Here is a 21,556-nt window from a genome sequence, read left to right on the forward strand (position 1 = left end):
ACTTCAGTTGTACGGTGTTTGATTTGTAAAACTGTTTCTAGGATAGTAAAAATTAGAGGTAAGGGACAAGACAAAAACTGAAATTATTGTCCCTCACTGACCACAACGATAGTCGGATTAAACAAGTGTACCAAATCGTTTACCAAGTAATAAAGTGTTTGTAGAGTATCGTATCCATAAGGATTGTCGTTTCGTCCAAACAACATGCGTTACTTATTTTTGAACAATTAAAATAAATAAAAGAGTTGAGGGTTAGAGATTGCAATTTTTATCTGTTTTCAACAAAGCAAGTTACCTGTTTTGGTTGTAGAAAAGTAAGAAGCGGTTATGATTCTTTGAATCTCTCCTATTTATTTGTTGGAATTAAATAACATTCATCACATTTAGTTATCTTAAGTAGACTATACATGTGATGAGAACATTGAGATTTATCTAACCTAGTCGGTTTGTTGAGTTGCACCTGCTAATCGCACTATGATCCTTATGTGCATGGTCTTACTCCCTCTATTGATTTAGGTCTATCTCTCTTTTGTTTAGTTGCACTTGCTGATCGCACTGTGATCCTTACGTGCAGGGTCTTACTCTCTAAAAAATAATTGAAACATAGACTTAAATTGACGTTTCTAGATTTTCAAAGACAATGAAGGCCAATGTTCCTGAAAGTTTTCCATCTATGAATCTTAGGTATCTTATGGCACATTCGCCCACTCAGGTATCCTAATAGCTTTTCATTTTAAGGTCAAAATAGATATATTTTTTTTTATAAAATGATTTTTCTAAAAATCCTAAACAAACACTTAAAAATGAAAAAAGTGATTTTTTTTAAAAAAAAAATCCAAAACAAACGGCGCCTAAATAACATTACAAATTACAAATTTTTTTGTCAAGTAGTTTAATTTCACATCTTAAAGTAAATAAATGAAAAATGATCGAACCCTAATGTTTATATATTGTAATACATTGTCTCCACCAACTAAACTACGCGCTCAGAGACACAAGTTTTTGAATTTAAAAAGGACAAAGAAGTTCCCACTCTTCCATTTGGACCAAATTTGGAGCCGGAGTCTCGACATGTGGTTTTGGCTGAATGACGTGATTCTCATAATAGCGATAAACCGCGACACCAGAAAACACTGCCAATTAACACGCCTGAGCATGAATTCTGTAAACCAATAAGGACAATTAGTATCCTAATCAACTTTCATATATGAACAAAAAAATCATATATAAATGAAATATGATAATAATGACAATAGCTATAAATTGGAAACAACCTCAGAGGAGAAATAATGTAGTCAAACATTTATGTACCTAGCATGGATAAGCCTAAGACTTGGCTTCATACCTTGTAGGGGTGTTCAAAACCGAACCAACCCAATAGAAAAACCGTAAACTAAACCAATCCAAATCGAAACCGCAAAAAATCGCACTTGGTTCGAATGAATTCGGATGACTTTTGCACTAAACCGCATGGTTCGGGTTGGTTTGCGGTTTGCATCTCAGCAACCGAACCAAATCAAACCAAACCGCAAGAATAATGACTATTACTTAAACGTGTACTAGCCCAATTACATAGCTCAAGAAAAATCTCTTTTGATTCGATTCCCAATAGAAAAACCGCAAACCAAACCAATCCAAACCGAAACCGCAAAAAACCGCACTTGGTTCGAATGAATTCGGATGACTTTTGCACTAAACCGCATGGTTCGGGTTGGTTTGCGGTTTGCATCTCAGCAACCGAACCAAATCAAACCAAACCGCAAGAATAATGACTATTACTTAAACGTGTACTAGCCCAATTACATAGCTCAAGAAAAATCACTGTTGCACCATCAGGTTCAATTCTAATTCCTTTCCATCTCTTTCGATTCATTTCCAATGATGAATTTGTTTCCTTTACTTTCCAATAATTAGTTTCATGCTTATATTTCTTCTTAATTTTACCAATTTTGATATAAGTTTTACCTGATATTTTATCATATAAACAGCAAAATAAAATGTCCTATGTTTATTTTGTAACAAGTTGGCAATATTAGAGTTAATGTAATATTTTTTTATCTTGCGATAAACCGCACAAACCCAACCAATCCAAGCCGCATTGGTTTGGTTTGGTTTTGTTTGGATGACTTTTTAAAAATCAACCGAACCAAACCAAACCGCATGCATTTTTATCTCGCGGTTTGGATGACTTTTATGCTCCAAACCGCACCGTGAACACCCCTAATACCTTGTACGTGAATACTCCCTCCATCCCTTAATGTAGGCATCTATTGTCTTTTTTACATTTCTTAAGAAAAGTTATCAGTGTAATTAATGTGTCTATTTTGTGTGTTAATATTACAAAATTGTCATTTGTTTGTATGTGTATTAAATTTGACTTTTCATATTTCAAAACAAAAAAGTAGTATTAATTAAGGGTATGTTTAGGAAAAAAAATAATAAATACATCTAGTAATTTGAAAATGAATTTACATTTAGGGACAAAAATAAAATCAAATGGATGCTTAGATATATGGACGGAGGGAGTATGTTAGAAGCGTTGCTCCAATTCCCGATGCCCACAATCCTCCTGTAATCAAATTCAACACCAATTATAATTAGGGTTAAATATGTTTTTGGTCCCTATAAATATATCAATTTTTCTTTTTAATCCATTTAAAATTTTTCTTCAACTTTTAGTCCTTATAAAATTTTCAATTATTACTTTTGGTCCCTCCTTTAAAGTATAATCTTATGTAGAATTCATATTATTGAATAAAATTTTGCAGAAAAATGTATAATATTATAAGGATCTCTCCCAAAAAAATTAATAATTTTTTACCAAAATATAAATTAAATATGAATTTATATATTTTTTGAGGTCAAAAATTCATATTTAATTCATGTTTTGTTAAAAAATTCTATTTTTTTGTGGAGTGATTTTTACAATATTCTATACATTTTTGCATAATTTCATTAAAAAATACAAAAATTTACTCAAAAATAGAGACCAAAAGTAGTGATTGAAAATTTTATAGGGACTAAAAGTTGAAGAAAAATTTTAGAGGGACTAAAATAAAAAGTTGATATATTTATAGGGACCAAAAACATATTTGACCTTTATAATTATTTGGTGTAAACAGTTTAGTACATTTAAATTTTACCACTTTAGAAATTTGGTCTTGCCATTTATTTTTATTTTTTTTTAGAATTTTGATCCCATGTCTATTTTTCATGTGAATTATTTATTTATGTAGTGACGATACTTATTAGATATTTTTTCAAAAAAATATATACTTATTAAACATATTTTTGCTGATTTAGATATTCAATGTGCTCTAAAATATGTTGCCACATCATAAATAAATACGTTACATCATAAAAATGAAACATAAAATTAAGATGATGGAGGATTACAATTTAAAAAAAAGCAACATAAAGAGACTAAAACTTCAATTTTTTGAAAATAGAGAAACCAAATGTATATTTAAATTTTAAACCAATAATTTTTATATTAATTTCTTAATTAATTATTATCTTTTAAAATAGTTAAAATAAATAATAGTATTTAAACAAAAAATATACATCTCTTCTGGTTCAACAGAAAACTAGATTGCCGCTACTTTTTGAACCAAAAAAAAGCAACAAACCAAACAGAACCAAAAGCTTCTCCAGCAATCTTGCATCTTCCACACACTCTTATAATTCTTCCATTTCTTTATCACAATCACTCTCTATTCAATTTCAACTTCAATCCAAAACAAATCCCTAATTTTACTAAACCCTAATTATTCCAAACCCTAACAATGGAATCTGAACGAAAACGAAAACGAAACCCACTTTCCGATCGCACCAACACTTTCTCATCCGTTCCCCCAAAATCAACCAAACCTAAAACCAATTTCACCTCTACTACCGCGAATCTCAATGTTGCTTCAAACCGTATCTCCGTTGCACCGGAGTTTCTTTCAACGCCTTTGCCCAATACCCGGTCTCGTCGTGGTAAGTTGAATTTTTAAATATTCGATTGGTCAAAACTGAGAAGTTTTTTTTTCAATTTTAATTTGAATGATTTGTTTTTTGGTATTTATTTTGGAAATTAGGGTTAATTTTAGTTTCTGTTTATCTAAAATGCACACATGTTTTTAGAGCAGTAGATTATGATTTGCGGGTTAAAAAATGTTATAGAAAAGGGTTGTGTTTGGATTGACATGTCATAATCATAAGCTGATTTTTAACTTAATTTGGATAAGCTTTCATTCAAGAACCATTTGTTTTTGTTAAATTTATGCTTTTTGTTCTTTTACTTCAGGGACTGTTGATGGTGAAGCTTCTAAGCCTATTTCTGTAGTATACAGTATAAGGAATCCTTCAAATAAAAGGAAAGAAAAAGAGAAAGAGAAAGAATCAGTCATTCGAAGGAAGGAAGTGGAAACTCCTTCAAGTAGAACACCCGTGGATAGATGGAAAGTCTTTTTAAAGGGGAAGGGAGTCGACATTGCTTCAAGTAGCACGTCCAAGGATATATCGAACGAACCTACAATACCCTGCAAAAAACAACCTACAACCAAATTCACCACCACTACTGCCGAGAATCTTGATGTTGCCTCAAGCCGTAGCTCTGTTGCACCGGATTTTCTTTCGACGCATTTTCCCAATCCCCAACCTCGTCCCGGTATGTTAAAATTTTAAACATTTGATTGGTGAAAACTGAAAAGTGTTTTTTCAATTTTAATTTCATTTCCAATCTGAATGATTTTTTTAATTTTTTTTGGTGTTTATTTTGCAAATTATGGTTAATTTTAGTTTCTGTTTATCTAAAATGCACACATGTTTTTAGAGCAGTAGATTATGATATGCGTGTGAAAAAATGTTATAAATAAGGGCTATGTTTGGATTGGCATGTCATAAGCTGATTTTTAACCTAATTTGGATAAGCTTTTTTCAGGATAGTTTATGAAAACAGATTATAATTTACGTGAAAACCCAGTTTGACTATATTTTCTTTGAGTACAGAAATAGCACTAATGAAACTTATGGTTTTGCAAGTTAATTTTGTATCTTGATGCTAAGTTGAGCATAACGCTTTATTATAGTGATCAGGTATACTTTGCCTTTTATAATTAAGTCATATTTTGCACTATTGACATATTTACAATATTATATTAGCTCACGTACATCATGTATATGATAAATTTTATATAATTTTAATTTTAGATAAAATCATACAAGTTTACGAGTTGAGTTTACCTAAGTAAAATGAGTTGAGGTAAACTCTCGAGTTGTAAAGCTTTGCTAAGAAGTGTTTTTATCAATTTTAATTTCATTTCCAATTTGAATTGAATTTGAAAATTTTTTTTTTTTGGTATTTATTTTGAAAATTATGGTTAAGTTTAGTTTCTGTTTATCTAAAATGCAGACATGTGTTAAGAGCAGTATATTATGACTTGTGGGTTAAAAAAAGTTATAGAAAAGGGTTGTGTTTGGATTGCCATGTCATATGCTGATTTTTAACCTAATTTGGATAAGCTTTCATTCAAGAAGCATCTGTTTATAAATAAAATCTTGTTAAATTTATGCTTTTTGTTCTTTTACTTCAGGGACTGTTGATCTTGAAGCTTCTAGGAAGGAGAAAGAGAATGAATCGGTCATTCAAAGGAAGGAAGTGGACACTCTTTCAAGTAGAATACCCGTGGATAGATGGTACACCTATTCAAAGGAGATGGGGGTGGACATTGTTTCAAGTAGAACGTCTAATCAAAGGGAGGATAAAGAGAAGCGAGTGGACACTGCTTCAAGTAGCATTCCCATGGATATGCGGAACGAACCTACAATACCCTGCAAAAAACAACCTACAACCAAATTCACCACTACTACCGAGAATCTCAATGTTGCCTCAGACTCTAGCTCTGATGAACCGGATTTTCTTTCAACGCCTTTTCCCAATACCCGGCCTTGTCATGGTATGCTTAAATTTTTAAATATTCAATTGGTGAAAACTGAAAAGTGTTTTTTCAAATTTAATTTCATTTCCAATCTGAATGATTTTTTTTTTTTTTTGGTGTTTATTTTACAAATTAGGGTTAATTTTAGTTTCCGTTTCTCTAAAATGCACACATGTGTTGAGCAGTAGATTATGATATGTGGGTGAAAAAATATTATAGATAAGGGTTGTGTTTGGATTGGCATGTCATAAGCTGATTTTAACCTAATTTGGATAAGCTTTTTTCAGGATAGTTTATGAAAACAGATTATAATTTATATGAAAACCCCAGTTTGACTATGTTTTCTTTGAGTATAGAAATAGCGCTTATACATAAGCACTTAATTTTGGCGTTCATCTAAATGGGCCTGATTTGAAGTAGTTGTTCTTGATGTTGTGGAGATTCATGGTTTAATACAATGTTGCCTCAATTGCAATCTGGTTGTGGTTGCAGATAGATAGAAAGCCTAGAAGTTGCGTTTGAACAGTTTTTTGAACACTGGCTATAGTTGCTTGATATGATTAGTGGTATTAATTTCTTATTTTTCATACTGTGTTCATTTGTTCAATTTATGATTTTTGTGGGTTAAAAATGCTTTAGAGATGGGTTGTGTTTGGATTTACTTATGGAAAACGGATTCAGGCTTATCTGTTTGCTTAAGCAATTGACACAGTGATCTGTAGAAACTTATGGACACAATATATATGATAAGTACTTATGGGTCGGATAAACACTTAATTGATCTGTTCATATAAGCATGCCCTTGGTATGAAATTGTTGCTATAGATGTCGTGTTTTCACAAACTTTTTTAATAGCCTGGCTATAGTTACTTGATATGATTAGTGGTATTAATTTAATCAATAGGATTTTTCAGGAATAGGGTTTCCCTTCCCAGTTTCCGCTTTAAATATTGTTGTCCTAGTCCCCCCAAGCTTTTGATTTTAATTATTTAATAAGTTTGCAGTGCTGCAGATGATTCTTAGGTGAGGGGGTACCAACGTTGTTGGGATGTTCCAACTCTAATGATACCTTTGCACCACATTTGTTTTTTATAAATAAAATCTTGTTAAATTTATGCTTTTTGTTCTTTTACTTCAGGGACTGTTGATCTTGAAGCTTCTGCACCTATTTCTATAGTATTCGGTCGAAGGAATTCTTCAAATAAAAGGAAGGAGAAAGAAAATGCATCGGACTCTCCTGCAGGTAGTGTGCCTATTAAAAAGAATGGGAAGAATAAAGGAAAGGATAAAGGAAGGGATAAAGTGGACATTCCTTCAAGCATCACGCCCATGGATAGATGGAACAAACCTGCAAATAGCAATACCATTAAAAGGAAGGATAAAAGCAAGTCAACTTCGAGGGTCTGTAATACTAGGTAATCATCCCTCTCTGATATGATAAAATGCGCAGCATAATGATTATTCTTCGTAGTGCACTAGTAATTAATCGTTTAGATGTATCACTCAACTCCACATATGTAAAACTGTTTCTGGTCTTGATGTTGAATATTAACCATGGGCTATTGTTTATTCTTCAAAATACAGAGAGAAAAGTGCAAATCCACCCAAGGCCAAGGCATCCTCAGTCCCTTGTAGAAAGGTACATAACTCTATTGTTACGGTGCTACATGTATTGTTGGCATGCCAAATTCTCCGTCTTTACTCTCGAGTGTTGTATAATCTCTAAATAATTGTTACCTGGAAGTTGAATGTGTCACTTCCTGATACTTTTTAGCTTCATATGCACCTTTTCCGCTATTTGCATACTTATTGTTTCCTAATTATAAGTTGATTCATGTCACACTGGATATTTTGCAATTATTTGATGCATCTTCGCTGAATTTTCAGAAGCAGCGTGCCAAACCATCTTTAGTGAATGTGTACAAGGATCCCGCAGTGCAAGATTATATCAAGAAACAAAATGCTTACTTTAAAATGATTGACGAATTTGAACTGTCCGAGGAGGAGGTTGACTCTATTAGTGACAGCTAGAAAAGTGGTAAACTGATTGATGAATTTGGACTGTCAATGTAGGAGATTATATCTTTTGATAGTCGGGAAAGTGGTAAAGATGTAAGTATAAGTAGCAGCTTAGAGCTTCTTTTTAGTGGGAGGTTGTATAGTTTTTTCACAATGAATTACTACTACATCAGTGTTACATTTCTGACCAAATAAGTAAAGTTAAGTTCTTAATAGTATTGGTAGGAGGCCAATTGGAAATTGAAGTGAAAATTGTTTAACACTTACACGCATGAGCCGATATGAAATTCTCTCTTGTTTCGTTTCTATATTACTATATCCAACATCATTGTGCAATATCATACCAAATCCTTTAATCTTAGGGCATTAGTTTTCTCATCCTATGAGTTTCTCGTGCGCCATATTCGGATTCTAAAATCCGAAATGTTTCAACATATTTTGGAGGTTTTTATGGGGTATTTGTATAGGACGTGCGAGAAACTCATGAGGTGAAAAAGAAACGGTCTTAATCTTATCACTTAACTAGCTCCAAAGAGTAAGTTTCACCTTTTCCACAGAACAAAACATTGTTCCATCCCCCATCCATTAAACCTGCAAATTGATTAAATACTTGTATGCCATTATTTGACCGTACAATATCTATTCCCATCATTTTGGAAAGCGTAGGACAATCAAAAAACAAGTGAACACTTACTTGTCTCCACTGCTCCACATTCTCCAACACAAAGGCTCGCTTTGCTTGTGATAACCCCACTCTTTACACTTGTCCTTTGTTAGTAGGCAATTTCTACGGATTTGAGTGTACTGGTACACCTATATATTAAATGAATAGTTTAATGAGTTATTATTTTTTTTTTTAGAAAAAATATATTTTCTATCAGTTACAATTACAATAGATTTATTTTATTTCTCAAAAGTGTCGGTAAATCAAAATTCAACTTTCTTTTTTAATTTTTATTACTCATAATAGTGAATATTGATTTTTTTTTTTTTTTATAAAATGTTAAAAAAAATTAGTATAATTCTTATAAAGAATGAAGTGATATTTTTTCTTATGAAATAATATTTTTTAAAATATAAAAGTCGACAGATATCTTTGTTACATAAAAATTGATCGTTAATTTATTGATTTATAAAATAGGTGTATCGGTACACCTTAATCTAAGGATGTACAATAGAAACTCCCTTCTTAGTAATCTATTTTGAAACAATCTCCATGTCATTACAATTCTTCTCTTAAAAACCCAAGTTTCACATTCCTCTACTAATTCTTGTTCCCATTGGAACAGAGCTCTTTTCCAATCCCAATTCCAGTTATTGGGAAAATCTTGGAAATCTTTACTAGCACCATGAATTGGAGTTTTGCGGTCAAGGGGTTCAAGTTAGTCGTTGTTTCAATTTCTGGGGCACTTGCTCCGTAGGAAACATCAATGTTAATAATTCATATCCTTGTAGTGTAAAATTTTGCACGTATAATGTAAAATTATATTTCACTTTTGGGTTGTGTCATATTATGTTATTTCATAAAATATTTTTGAGTAAATGATCAAATTGATTCCTATTTATGTAAGTCACTCTCAAATTAGTCTATAACTTTATTAATATTTCAAAATAATCATTATCTATGTCAAAAATTTCTCAATTAAGTCCCTCGTCATACAACGAAAACATAGAGATAAAAATCTAATTGAGAAACCTTTGATAATATTTCAAAGTAGTATTCGTCTTTGTCAAAAGTTTCTCGATTAAGTGTCTCGTCATGTGACAAACAACTAATTGAAAAACTTTTGACAAAGACAGTGACTATTTTGAAATACTAATAGAGTTAGAGACTAATTTGAGAGTGATTTACAAAGACAAATACCAAATTGATAATTTAGTCAAATATTTTCATAAATAATCACATAACGATATATAATCACATGAGTCTCATACTATGAAATACAAAGTTTTATATGTACCGAGCTCAACGAGACTAGTGATGGACAAATCTAAACTTAGAATTTATTAGTATACATTGTCGGTAGTAGTATACAATTATTTTATGAATGCATCTAATAATATGTAGTCACGTCAATTAATTAATATGGAAAAAGAGTTTTGATATTTATCAATTAAAATTCTAGAAATATTGAAGTCATGAATCTCACGATCTTCACAATTAAAGAAGATAATGATTATCCAGAAATCCTAGCTCAACTGGCAAAATGTCGAAATTGTTAGGTCAGATATCATGATCGGGGTTCGAACCCCGGTACCTCCACTTGTGTGCGTGAATTTATAATAGCTTTGCCATTTCGTCTATCTACCAAAAAAAAAAAAAAAAGAAGACAATGATTGAATATGAGCTTATTCGTATTTGAGTGAATTGTATCAACATAGTTCCTTTTTGAGATTAATTTTTTTTTTGGTTACAAAGCTAACGGGAAAACAAATAACAAAAACAAATAGAAAAAGAAAAAGCTGTTAAGAAGCTAACTACTCCCGAAGGTAAAAGGTGTCAACGACATCACTTCTAAAAAGGTCAAAGAGACTATATCAGAGGGTGAGTTATGAAGAACAACACCATCATCAAATGAGGCTCCAAGCTGTGCCATGAAATTAGCGCACCAGTTCCCCTCTATGAAACTGTGAGAAACCTTAATATTACTTTGAAGAAGCAATTGTTTTATGTTTTGAAGAAGAACCGCATAAACATGGTATCTCAACGGGGCCATTAAGAAGATATATGCAAACAAGAGAATCATAATAACAAGCTAACTCCGTATAACCCAAATCCTCAGTCATGACCAAACCATGCTATATGAAAGAAAGTTCAGCTAGCATAATATCGTTTGAGTTTGGAAGAAAATCAGAAAACCTGCAAGAAACAACCTGAATTATTTCGCAAAACCCCTCCAAACCCTGTTATAAGAGGAGTACCATGACAAATACAATCAACATTCAGAATAACACAAGAGAGATTATTGTTGTTCCATTTGACATATCGATTGACAGTAGTAACATGAGCAGTGGGAGAAAAGTTGTTTGTTATTACCTCAATCGAATGCTTTATGCTACAAATAAGTCGACGAAGAGACCAAGTTTCGCCTCTCGAACACATAAGGTTTTGATGGTCATACACGTCATTGGGAGAGAAGAACTCATAATTAGTGAAGCCTAATTGATGCCATATCCTAAGGCAAAAGCTGCAGTCTCGGATACAGTGAAGAAAAATTTCGTTTTGAAGACTGCAACGAGAACAAGTAGTAGAAGGAGCTTTGGCTCAAGTTTAATTTTGCTCAAGTTTTATTTGTTTAAGAAGTGACCCAATAACACATGTTAAAAAATTAATGGAAATGTTAACTAGTGTTCCCGAACACCAGTTAACATCCTTGAAAGTGGTGTATTCAACATCTTTGAAAGCATGCAAAAGGATTACATCTTTGAAAGTTTGAAACTGTTTTTAAAGTTTAAAAATTGTTTTTTAACACAACTTTTTTTAGTTGTTTTTATAATTTCTTAGCAAGTGTTTAGAAGATATGTTAGCAAGACATAGATATAATAACCCATTTAAGTTGACCTGAGGACGTTGATTTAAAACTTTGGAGTATCCATCTCTTCAAACTCTTAGGTAATGACAATCATATCACATTATATTTATTTGGCTCAGAAAGTAGAATAAAAGTTCCCAAGATTGAGACTTGAGAGTGTTAATTTTCTTTAGACAAGTTTTTAGTCTTACGGTGAACAAAGTTGTAATTGATTGTGAGAGAGACCATTACACTCTCAATAATAGTAAATGGTATTAGTTAATAGTTAGGCTTAACTACTTAAGTGCACAAAATAGCGTGATTGTTTTCTTAATTAAACAACATAAGGTGGGGCTATGGAAGATTCGTTACATACTTGTAGTTGCTAAACTTCAAACATTCCAAAAATGTGTAATTTTTTTCTAGCATGCAAGCATGGCTTTCACTTTCTAATTGTCAAAAAGCAAGCAAAAGAATTGAACTAGTCTTTTGCCAGCTAGCTGCTGTTTAACATTCAGTATCAATTTATATTAAATTAAGATAAAAGTTTCAAACATAAATATTGTTTTAAATGTACTTTTCATCATTATATATATTTTTTTATGAACATTGTATATTTATTTTTATAAAGTAAAAATAGTTCAAAATCGAGTTTGCATATATACACTAGTCGATACATATATGAGTAGTTGAGCAATGCAAGGAGGTCTCATCTCCACCACGAAAGACACATCTAATATATATAGCATAAAAGAAAATTAAATTAGAGATTTTAATTTTTGATTATTTTCATAATTTCAACGCATTTTAACAAAATGATTTGACTCGAATAGTTTGTGAGCTTTAAGCAGAAATTATTTAAAAGAACCTAAATTTAAATTTTGACTAGCTATTGATTAAATTTTAATTAACTTTTTAATCAATTTCTGGACAATCAAAGTCTCTTTCTTCATTGAATTGGAATGTTAAGATCTAAACAAAACTTTCTACACCTTTTAGTTATATCCTCCAAAATATAATATTATTTTTGAAAATGCTAACTTGTGCCTTTAAGATACAAGTTAATGAATTAAAAGTAAAAATATTTTGTTGTAATTAATGCATTTGTATTTAATTTTTTTACTTTTGATTAATTGCATATACAAAGTTTAAGAAAATGTTTCTATTTTTGGATAGATTAACATGTGTCCTTAAGACACAAGTTAATGAGTCAAAAGTAGGGATATTTTGTTGTGATTAATGCATTTGATTTTTTTTTTTTTTACTTTTTATTAATTGAATACACAAAATTTAAAAGAATGTTTTTTTTTTGGTAGCTTAACATGCAGGGCCGTCCCTGAGAATTCGGAGGCTCGGCTCTGGGAATGAAAAGAGGTCAGTGATAAAATCAAAACGTTTTTTTTTAAAAGAGCGATGTTCTATTTATATTTTTTAAAATATAAATACAAGGTGCCGTATATATGCGGTACACCCAGAGGTGAAAATGACTACCGTATACATGAGAAACCTCCACCTAACACCAAAATTAATCATGAGGAACCCCCACTCTTGAGGCCCATCCTTGAGGGAGGCCCAACTCGTTTGAGCTGTTTGCACCCCCTCAGGGACGCCCTGTTAACATGTGTCCATAAGACACATGATCACCATATTATTTTTACTCATTTAATATCCTTCTTGATATTTTAATCAATCTAGGTAATTTTTACATTTAAACCAAACAGTTTTTGGATTCTTTTGGTTAAAATAAATTAAGCAGTCAAAACACTCAAACGTTTGCTTGCATGTCAATTAGATTCGATGGACGAGTTGAATTAATCATCTCATGAAAATTTCAAACACCCAATCTTAAAGTGGATAATATCATGGAACCTTAGAAGAAAAAAAGTTTACTAACTACTTGCTACCATACTTTTGACAAATCTCCGCATGCTGGTACCACTACTCTTTATTGCAAATCAACGTAGCAGGTACACTTTTTATTTAAAAATTGATTATAAAATCAAATCGAGTAAATATGATATGACATAAATGATATATACTAATTCATCTCTTAACCATGGAATTGGATTCCCGGCAGTAACTGCGTGATGCAGTTACAACTGCCAGCCGTCCGATCAAAATAAATGTTCAAGATATTGTTTATCGTGTGAATCTGAGTTTGAAATCTGAACCGTACGATCACAAATCAACGGCCACGATCTATTACAACGTGAAACAGCAGGAAAATTCTACAGCAGAGAAACCTGATCCCTTAACCATTAAGTCTAAAGTTTAATTCTTAATTGAGTCGCCACTTGTAGAAAAAATATATGTTTAAAGATGTTTACTCTTTAAAAGGTTATGTTAACTAGTGTCATAACGATATTCGTTAAGAATTCAAAAAGATGAAGTTTCATCTTAAAAATAACATGTTGTAGAGTTTTTTTTTTAAATTTTTTTAAGAACATGTTGTTGAGTTTAAAAACATCGACGACATAACTTCTAATAGCTTATTTTACCTAAAAAAAAGGGTCATGCTAACTTATACCCTTAGGACATAGATTAAGAATTCAAAAAATGGTAAATATTTATTATAAAACATTAATTTTCAATCTCTAAAAGAATAAATTAACACAGTTTCCTTGACAAAATTTTCATTTTAAATTCTTTAACATATGCTCGCATAAGTTAGCATTTCCCAAAAGAAAATCAAACCGACTAAACCATATGACTGATTATAACATATAGCCAAGTCAACGATGTTAGGTTAGCAAAATTAAAGGGAGAGACAAAGCACCTTGATATATTAATCTTGCATTGACAAAATTGGCAACTAAGTGAATTGGTCGCAAGAGCCCTAATATAAATATGAGACACTTCTTCAGTTTCCAAACACAAACACAAACACAAATACAAAACCTTCTTAATTGTACTTTTGTACTTTAGCAATTATCTAGTTTATTACATGGCTTCGTTTTGTTTTAGCATGACAAGTAATTTAATGATATGTTTTTCCCTTTTGGTTCTTGTATCAATTGGGAGTGCCAATGCTAATCTTTCGAAAGATTATTACTATAGTTCTTGTCCAAAACTATTTGAAACTGTTAAGTGTGAAGTTCAATCTGCCATATCAAAAGAGACTCGCATGGGTGCTTCTCTTCTGCGTTTGTTCTTCCACGATTGCTTTGTTAATGTACTCATTTTTTTCTTCTCTCTCACTTACATTCAATTACATTTTATATAACACACACACACACATATATATATATATAGATAGATAAACAAAAGTCGATGTATGTCATTTAAATTTTAAACGAGATGCATGAACTTTTATTGACTCAAATGTATCTTATAAATATGACAAAATAAAGCAACATAAATATAGAATGATTTCCCACTAACGGTTTGGTTTACCTACTTTGAATTTTTTTAAAAATGCTTTTGTTTCTGTCAATATAATTTATTAACAATATTGACTTATGGTTTCTTAGTCTGGTATAGTGATGACATGCTAGTTTAATTAATTGGGATGAATAATCTAACCTCTTTGATGCTACTTGCTTTTGCTTAAAAAATTAATGTGATCATAGGATTGGATATTGTGTACAACTCGTTTTCTTTAATACAAATTTAATTATAAAAAAATATGAATATTTTTAATATAAAATGTACCAAATATGACTATTATTATGAGATTGAGAGAGTATTATATATTTTCTAAGGACTATACAATTCATTGGCAAATTTGAATTGAATAAATAAACCATTGCAGGGATGTGATGGTTCAATTCTTCTCGATGACACATCAAGCTTCACCGGAGAGAAAACTGCCAATCCCAACAAAAATTCGGCCCGTGGATTCGAAGTGATCGACAAAATCAAATCAGCAGTGGAGAAAGTATGTCCAGGTGCAGTTTCATGCGCTGACATCCTTACCATCACTGCTAGAGACTCTGTTGAGATCGTAAGTATCCACCAAAATTGCATCATAATATTCATATTAACCAAAAACATAAAATTTGATCAAATTTTAATATTTTCCTATACATTTTAGAGAATAAAGTTATTAAAATCTCAATATAATACCTAATTGAACAATCAATGTAAAACTATTTTACACCGTGAGTGAATACAAATATAAATATATTGTATAAATTATGCTAATTGATTATGCTTAAATTTCCCAGCTTGGAGGCCCAACATGGGATGTGAAACTTGGAAGAAGAGATGCAAGAACAGCTAGTAAATCAGCTGCAAACAATGACATCCCAGCACCCACTTCAAGCCTCAACCAACTCATCTCAAGGTTTAATGCTCTTGGTCTTTCCACCAAGGATTTGGTCGCATTGTCTGGTATGCAACATTGATTATAATCTTTTTTTGAGAAATGTGAACTTGTGTCCAAAGATATAAGTTTAGTAACTAAACATAGAAGTTTTTTTTTTTTTTTTTCCTCATAAAAATGGTGTATTAAATATTTTAAAGGTTTAAATTTTTATCTTTTCATTGGTTGTTTGAGTAAATCTTGATTTTTAAATGATGCTTGGACTAGGGGGTCACACAATTGGACAAGCAAGGTGCACTACATTTAGAGCCCACATTTACAACGACTCCAACATAGATACTTCCTTTGCTCGCACAAGGCAATCAGGGTGCCCCAAGACATCGGGTTCCGGGGACAATAATTTGGCACCCCTTGATCTTGCAACACCAACATCCTTTGACAACCATTACTTCAAGAACCTAGTTGACAGTAAGGGACTACTCCACTCCGACCAACAACTCTTTAATGGTGGATCCACCGATTCCATAGTGCACGAATATAGCTTGTATCCAAGCTCTTTTTCCTCTGATTTCGTCACCGCCATGATCAAGATGGGAGACATTAGTCCCCTCACCGGTTCAAATGGAGAGATAAGAAAGCAATGCAGGAGCGTGAATTAACCTATTTAATTTTTTGTTGGACCAAATGCATGTATCTTTTTATTTATATTTAAGTCTGGACGGAGTATATTGTATTTTAATTAAGTTTTCTTGTACTTTATTTTGTTGGTCTCATGTTTCAAGTATTGTGTTTTGTCTCATTATTATTTTGATTCCAAGTGTGAATGTTGAAGGATAAAATTTCTTATATTTTAAGGTTTGTTTTAAAGGAAGTATTGAACTTCATATAATGTTGATTTAATGTAAAGTTCATTGTGACTTTCTGCTTTTATTTCTTTTCATATTTCATCAAATTCACCGTGAACTCCATAATTAAATTAGAAGTTACCAAGGAACTGGTTTGGTTTTAATTAGGGAGCTGCCAAATACACCGGCTAACATCTAGCATGTGAAGTGTGTGCATTTTTTTTTTAAAAGGAAAGTGTGTGCATTATTAGAAATGTTATGATTTGCAATGGATTTAATGACAAATAAAGTTGAAGACTTGCAACTGAGATTTTAATTTCTCCGTACTGTTGCAACCAAATTTTATTTTAGACAAATATCGTTTCATTCATTCTTTAAGAGTCATCATATATCATTTACTACAACAAAATGAAACTGTTTTCATAAAGCCAAGAAGCAACATTGGAAAAGTGCTTTTGAAATTTTCTTTCTTGCCTTGATAAAAATCGCAACATAAATGCTCTTCTCTTTACAAAAATTGCTCGCTTCCAACGAAACTTCCGAAAATACCTTCGCATGAGTTAACTTACGCAAGTTTATATCCCAGCGTGATTTAAGTCACGCCGCATGATTTAAGTTACATTCCGAACACCAGCATGACCCACGATGGTTTTAAAGACTGCATGTATTGTATTTTTTCAATTATGTTCAACCTGCTCTCAAGTCTCACCTATTGGCTCTCTCTCTCTTCCTTCTGTCTATCTTTCAACCGTCATCATCTTTCGGGCTCTCACCACCACTTGTTATAGTATCAATATCTTAATTTGTTTTTCCATCAATTTTTTTCTTCTTCTTTTGAGTAGTTCGAATTTCATCCACAAAACCACACCAAGTTCATAGTAGAAAATGGAAGTGTAAGTTTTAAGAGATAGAAGTGGTAAAATGGTACAGATGAATTTAATTTCATTTTGGGTAGTTATGAATTTCATCAACAAAGAATAAAAGGAGAAAAATATGATATGAAACAATTTTCTTTCAATTATTAATTTTTATCTGCTGAATTTCTAATCGAATGAATTATATTGATTTCTTCTTCTTCTTTTTAAATTATTTTGAAGCTTCATTTTCTTCCAATTTTGAAACCTATGGGTATTTTAGATTCTTCTTTTTGGGTTCATGTTTGCTGGTAGCAAGTTGGTGAAAGTGATGATGTTTCAACAAGGATAAAAAAATTGAAGAAGAAGAGAGGAACATAATCATGGGCGGTTTTATCAGTGGCAGATCATCAAGGAGATCCATAGGAGCCATTGCAGGTGTGCAGCCTCCAAGTTACCTATAATTATCGTATTATCCATAATTTATCGAATGTTACGTCCGTGTTGCTGTGGATCCCTAACCCCCCGGGTTCAATCCATGCTACTCTCTTTCTTTATTTTCTATTGATAGATTCAACAAATTAAACCACCGCACCAGTCCACAATTTTACTAGTATCTTAAAACTGTTTAATATATTCTGAAAATATTTTGTTAGATTCAACAAATTAAACCATGACACTAGTCCACAATTTTACTAGTATCTTAAAACTGTTGAATATATATTATGAAAATATTTTATCCAGACTCTACAAAATTCCTGGCTCAGCCACTGAATAGAATCTCAATGTCTCAAAAGATGAAACCTTTACATATTGTGAGGAATAAAAAAATCATGACAAATCTTCGGTTTAACTTGCAGAATAAATGAAAAATTAACATTAAAAATAAAATAGATTTATTGAAAAAATTCATAGAGAAATTGATTTTGAAGTGAACTGAATCTGGTGGTGATTTAGGGTATATGGACACAGTCCTTAACAAAGATGATGAACAAAGAGGTGTATATGGAGAGGGAATATAATGGTTCAGAGTGTATACGACATGAACTGAATCTATGTTACTACTCACGCTATTGTTCAAAATGTGACTTAAGTCACGCATGTGTTAAACCCGACGTGACTTAAGTCACGTTGGGGTATATTATACATGCGTGAGTTAACTCATGCAGAGGTACTTTCGGAAGTTTGGTTGGGAGAGAGCAATTGTTGTTGGGAGAAGAGCATTTTTCCATATCACACCACTCACTATCCAATTTTTTAAATGGGCCAGTTTTGAGGCGTGCTGCTATTTACACCCCTGTAGTTTGAGAAATGATATATGAACATCATTTTTGTACAACCAACAACCTTTTTGCTATTTTATAATATTTTTTTAGTGATTTCGATTTGCGTGCTCTTCACAATATTAAAAGGTGTTGCATTAGTTGTTCAATTTTGATTGTACATATAACATTGCTCTTGTAGTTTATCACATTCAGTCTTCATTTGAGTGGGATTATGGGCATAGATTTGAATGTTGAAGACAAACAAATAACAAAGTTTGTTTTATAAAAAAAAAACATTGTCTAAATTTTTTTTTGTTGTTTAAAAATAACGAACTTTAATTTTTCAAATAGATAACATTAATTAGTTTGATTCAAAAAGATAAGAGTACTTGAAAAATGGTATAATTAAATAGGAATGTTAAATCCGTAGTCAAACGACAATCAAATAGGAATGCTAAATTCAAACCACACTTAAAAAAGAACGGAGGGGGTATTTGTTATATTTGTTTGAAAGATATTATATTTGTTATATTGTTGATACTATTGAAAAATATAAGTATAATTTATTACAATAAAAAAGTACAAAATATCTTTTTTTTTTTTTGAAAGAGAAAGTACACAATATCTATTATCCATCCCTATAATTTTAATCAAAATCAATATGATTTTAATTAAAATTTTAAAAAAATATTGTTTCTCCTCTCAAAAATAATAATAATACTGATTCTAATATATACATATTATCACAATAAGAAAAGTGGACAGACGACGGCACTACGTGTCCGTCTCAACACTAGTAATATTAATATATAAACGGAATAATATATTTTATTGGATTGTATTCTTTATTAATCCAATTATATCTTTTAAATTTTTTCCTATGAATACTATTTTGTTGGTGTTATTGAAAAAGATCATAAATTTATTATTTTTGTTATATTGTTTGTAAAAGATAAATATATTTTTTTAAAGGAAAAGATAAACATAGTGTTTTTATAGGAAAAACAACCTAGTTTGTTACTTCCTTGAATAAAAAAAACCTAGTTTGTTACTATTTTTTAGGAGATAACTATTATTATTATTTTGTTACTTCCTTCTATATAAATATATATCTATATACTTTTATGTAGCTACAATTCGTTACAATTATTTTCGATCACTTGATTCCTTCTTCAATTGTTGCCTACTCTTTTTTGTTTTCTCAAGCGATTTGACTATGGCTCCTACACCTGTGTTCATCAAGGTACACGACCTACGCCCCGAGATGGAAGACGTCAACTTGACTCTAAAAGTGCTCAATGTTAAGGATGTGTCTCGTAAGGGTAGCATGCCAGTGACTGAGTCTCTCGTCGGGGTAGAATATGATGAAACTGGCATCATCATATTCAGAGCGATCGGCGGTGATAAAATCAATCGAGTGAAAGAGGGATCAACCATTGTAGTGCGCAAGGCAAGGATACTTATGTATAAAGGTTCGATGAGACTCAGTGTTCGCAGAGCGGAAGACATAGTAGAAGCCCCGGAGCCTGCTTCCTTCATAGTCAAAGAAGATTGTAACTGGTCGCTCATTGAATTCGAGCGAGTTCAAGTTCGTTGTTAGTTGTTTTTGCTAATACCACTCTCTTTTTTCTTAACTAGGTTTTAAGATGATAGAATGATGTTATAGTGGTTTTCTTATAAGCTATTATTAGTATCATAATTCTTTTTCTGCTTTTGAACTCATTTATTTATTTATTTGAAGTGGATACAAAGAACAAGGGCTATCTTTAATGGAGATTCTCCACATTGATTTTGAATTTGATACATAAAGTGTGTTTCTGGAGACAAAAGTTTAAAATTTGTTGATGGACACGAGTTCAAGTCTTTCCCTTCCTGTAGATGCATTTTTTTTCCTTCTAAAATCATAACACCTCTATCCAAGACTTAATTTTTTTTTTTTATACTAAAACTCCTTGCGGCTTGCTCGACGTAAGATTTTATAACTCGAAAGTTTACCTCAACTTGTTTTACGTATATAAACTCGAATCGTAAACTCGACTTGTAAATTCATACAAGTTTGTCTAAAATTAAAATTATATAAAATTTATTATATACATGACATACTTAAACTAACATTCCTTCAAAAAAAAATACTTAAACTAACATAATATTACAAATACGTCAATAATGTAAAATATGACATAATTGTAAAGACAAAGTATACATAACAACCATAATAAAGAGTTATGTTCAACCTGTGCATCAAAATAAAAATTTAACTTGCAAAATCATAAGATTCATAAGACTCTAAACCATCCAAAAAAAGCAAGTTTCACATATAAAGTTGTTAATAAAACTATCCAAAAAATAAACTAGTTAATTTCTTCAAAAGTTCAACCCTTCTAAATTTTTATAACATTATTATCATCGATGTCTTAATCTCTAACTTAAACAAATTCTTCTCCATATGTGTTAGCCTACAATTTCTACAGGCTCATTTAATATGGTCAACATTTGGTTGACTTTCATCTTTGCAGGAATCGAAGGCCGCCTCATTCCAAATTGAGGGTTTCGACGAGACACAAGCCTAACATGAAGAATTCAAAGTTCAACAAGACAAGGCCAAAGGCACGATGCCGTCGAAGTCAAGCAAAGGCAATTGAAGCGGGGAGATTCAAATCCAAACCAAAGACGGTCACTACTAAAAAAACAAAAATTAGTGAGGGAAATTTTGTGAGGGAAAATGTGAAATCCCTCTCTAATTCCGTCACTAAATTTTGCGACCATGGATTTTGTGAGGAATTTCATTTTTTCCGTCACTAATTTCCCTCGCTAATTTTGCTTTTTCTAGTAGTGGGTTTCCTCAAGTGGGAACGTGGAGACAAGCGGTTGTC

The 21,556-nt window shown here is 31.6% G+C and overlaps 3 protein-coding genes across 3 annotated transcripts; all 3 read left to right on the forward strand.

Moving 5' to 3' along the window:
* The first annotated feature begins 3,593 nt into the window (after window positions 1–3,593).
* Window positions 3,594–8,230, forward strand: LOC11419950 (uncharacterized). Its single transcript, XM_003616698.4, has 6 exons — window positions 3,594–3,981; window positions 4,292–4,654; window positions 5,580–5,942; window positions 7,063–7,339; window positions 7,509–7,563; window positions 7,812–8,230. The coding sequence occupies exons 1-6, from the start codon at window positions 3,786–3,788 to the stop codon at window positions 7,953–7,955; spliced, it is 1,398 nt and encodes a 465-aa protein (XP_003616746.1). The 5' UTR covers window positions 3,594–3,785; the 3' UTR covers window positions 7,956–8,230.
* A 6,103-nt stretch (window positions 8,231–14,333) lies between these two features.
* Window positions 14,334–16,573, forward strand: LOC11429686 (peroxidase P7). Its single transcript, XM_003616700.4, has 4 exons — window positions 14,334–14,627; window positions 15,207–15,398; window positions 15,622–15,787; window positions 15,987–16,573. The coding sequence occupies exons 1-4, from the start codon at window positions 14,400–14,402 to the stop codon at window positions 16,376–16,378; spliced, it is 978 nt and encodes a 325-aa protein (XP_003616748.1). The 5' UTR covers window positions 14,334–14,399; the 3' UTR covers window positions 16,379–16,573.
* Window positions 16,574–19,899: 3,326 nt separating this feature from the next.
* On the forward strand, window positions 19,900–20,283 carry LOC11421280 (uncharacterized protein At4g28440). Its single transcript, XM_003616701.2, has one exon. It carries the CDS (start codon window positions 19,900–19,902, stop codon window positions 20,281–20,283), a length of 384 nt encoding a protein of 127 aa, XP_003616749.2.
* The last annotated feature ends 1,273 nt before the right edge of the window (window positions 20,284–21,556 follow it).

This window comes from Medicago truncatula, chromosome 5 (genome assembly GCF_003473485.1).
Source record: "Medicago truncatula cultivar Jemalong A17 chromosome 5, MtrunA17r5.0-ANR, whole genome shotgun sequence".
Classification (NCBI taxonomy): Eukaryota; Viridiplantae; Streptophyta; class Magnoliopsida; order Fabales; family Fabaceae; genus Medicago; species Medicago truncatula.

Bases quoted from the DNA above. Each gene is read 5' to 3' on its own strand.
- LOC11419950 (XM_003616698.4), top strand. From the start codon at position 3,786: ATGGAATCTGAACGAAAACGAAAACGAAACCCACTTTCCGATCGCACC. The intron at 3,982-4,291 runs GTAAGTTGAATT...CTTTTACTTCAG, and splicing joins CAATACCCGGTCTCGTCGTG to GGACTGTTGATGGTGAAGCT. The intron at 7,340-7,508 runs GTAATCATCCCT...TTCAAAATACAG, and splicing joins TCGAGGGTCTGTAATACTAG to AGAGAAAAGTGCAAATCCAC.
- LOC11429686 (XM_003616700.4), top strand. From the start codon at position 14,400: ATGGCTTCGTTTTGTTTTAGCATGACAAGTAATTTAATGATATGTTTT. The intron at 15,399-15,621 runs GTAAGTATCCAC...TAAATTTCCCAG, and splicing joins CTAGAGACTCTGTTGAGATC to CTTGGAGGCCCAACATGGGA. The intron at 15,788-15,986 runs GTATGCAACATT...TGCTTGGACTAG, and splicing joins GGATTTGGTCGCATTGTCTG to GGGGTCACACAATTGGACAA.
- LOC11421280 (XM_003616701.2), top strand. From the start codon at position 19,900: ATGGCTCCTACACCTGTGTTCATCAAGGTACACGACCTACGCCCCGAG.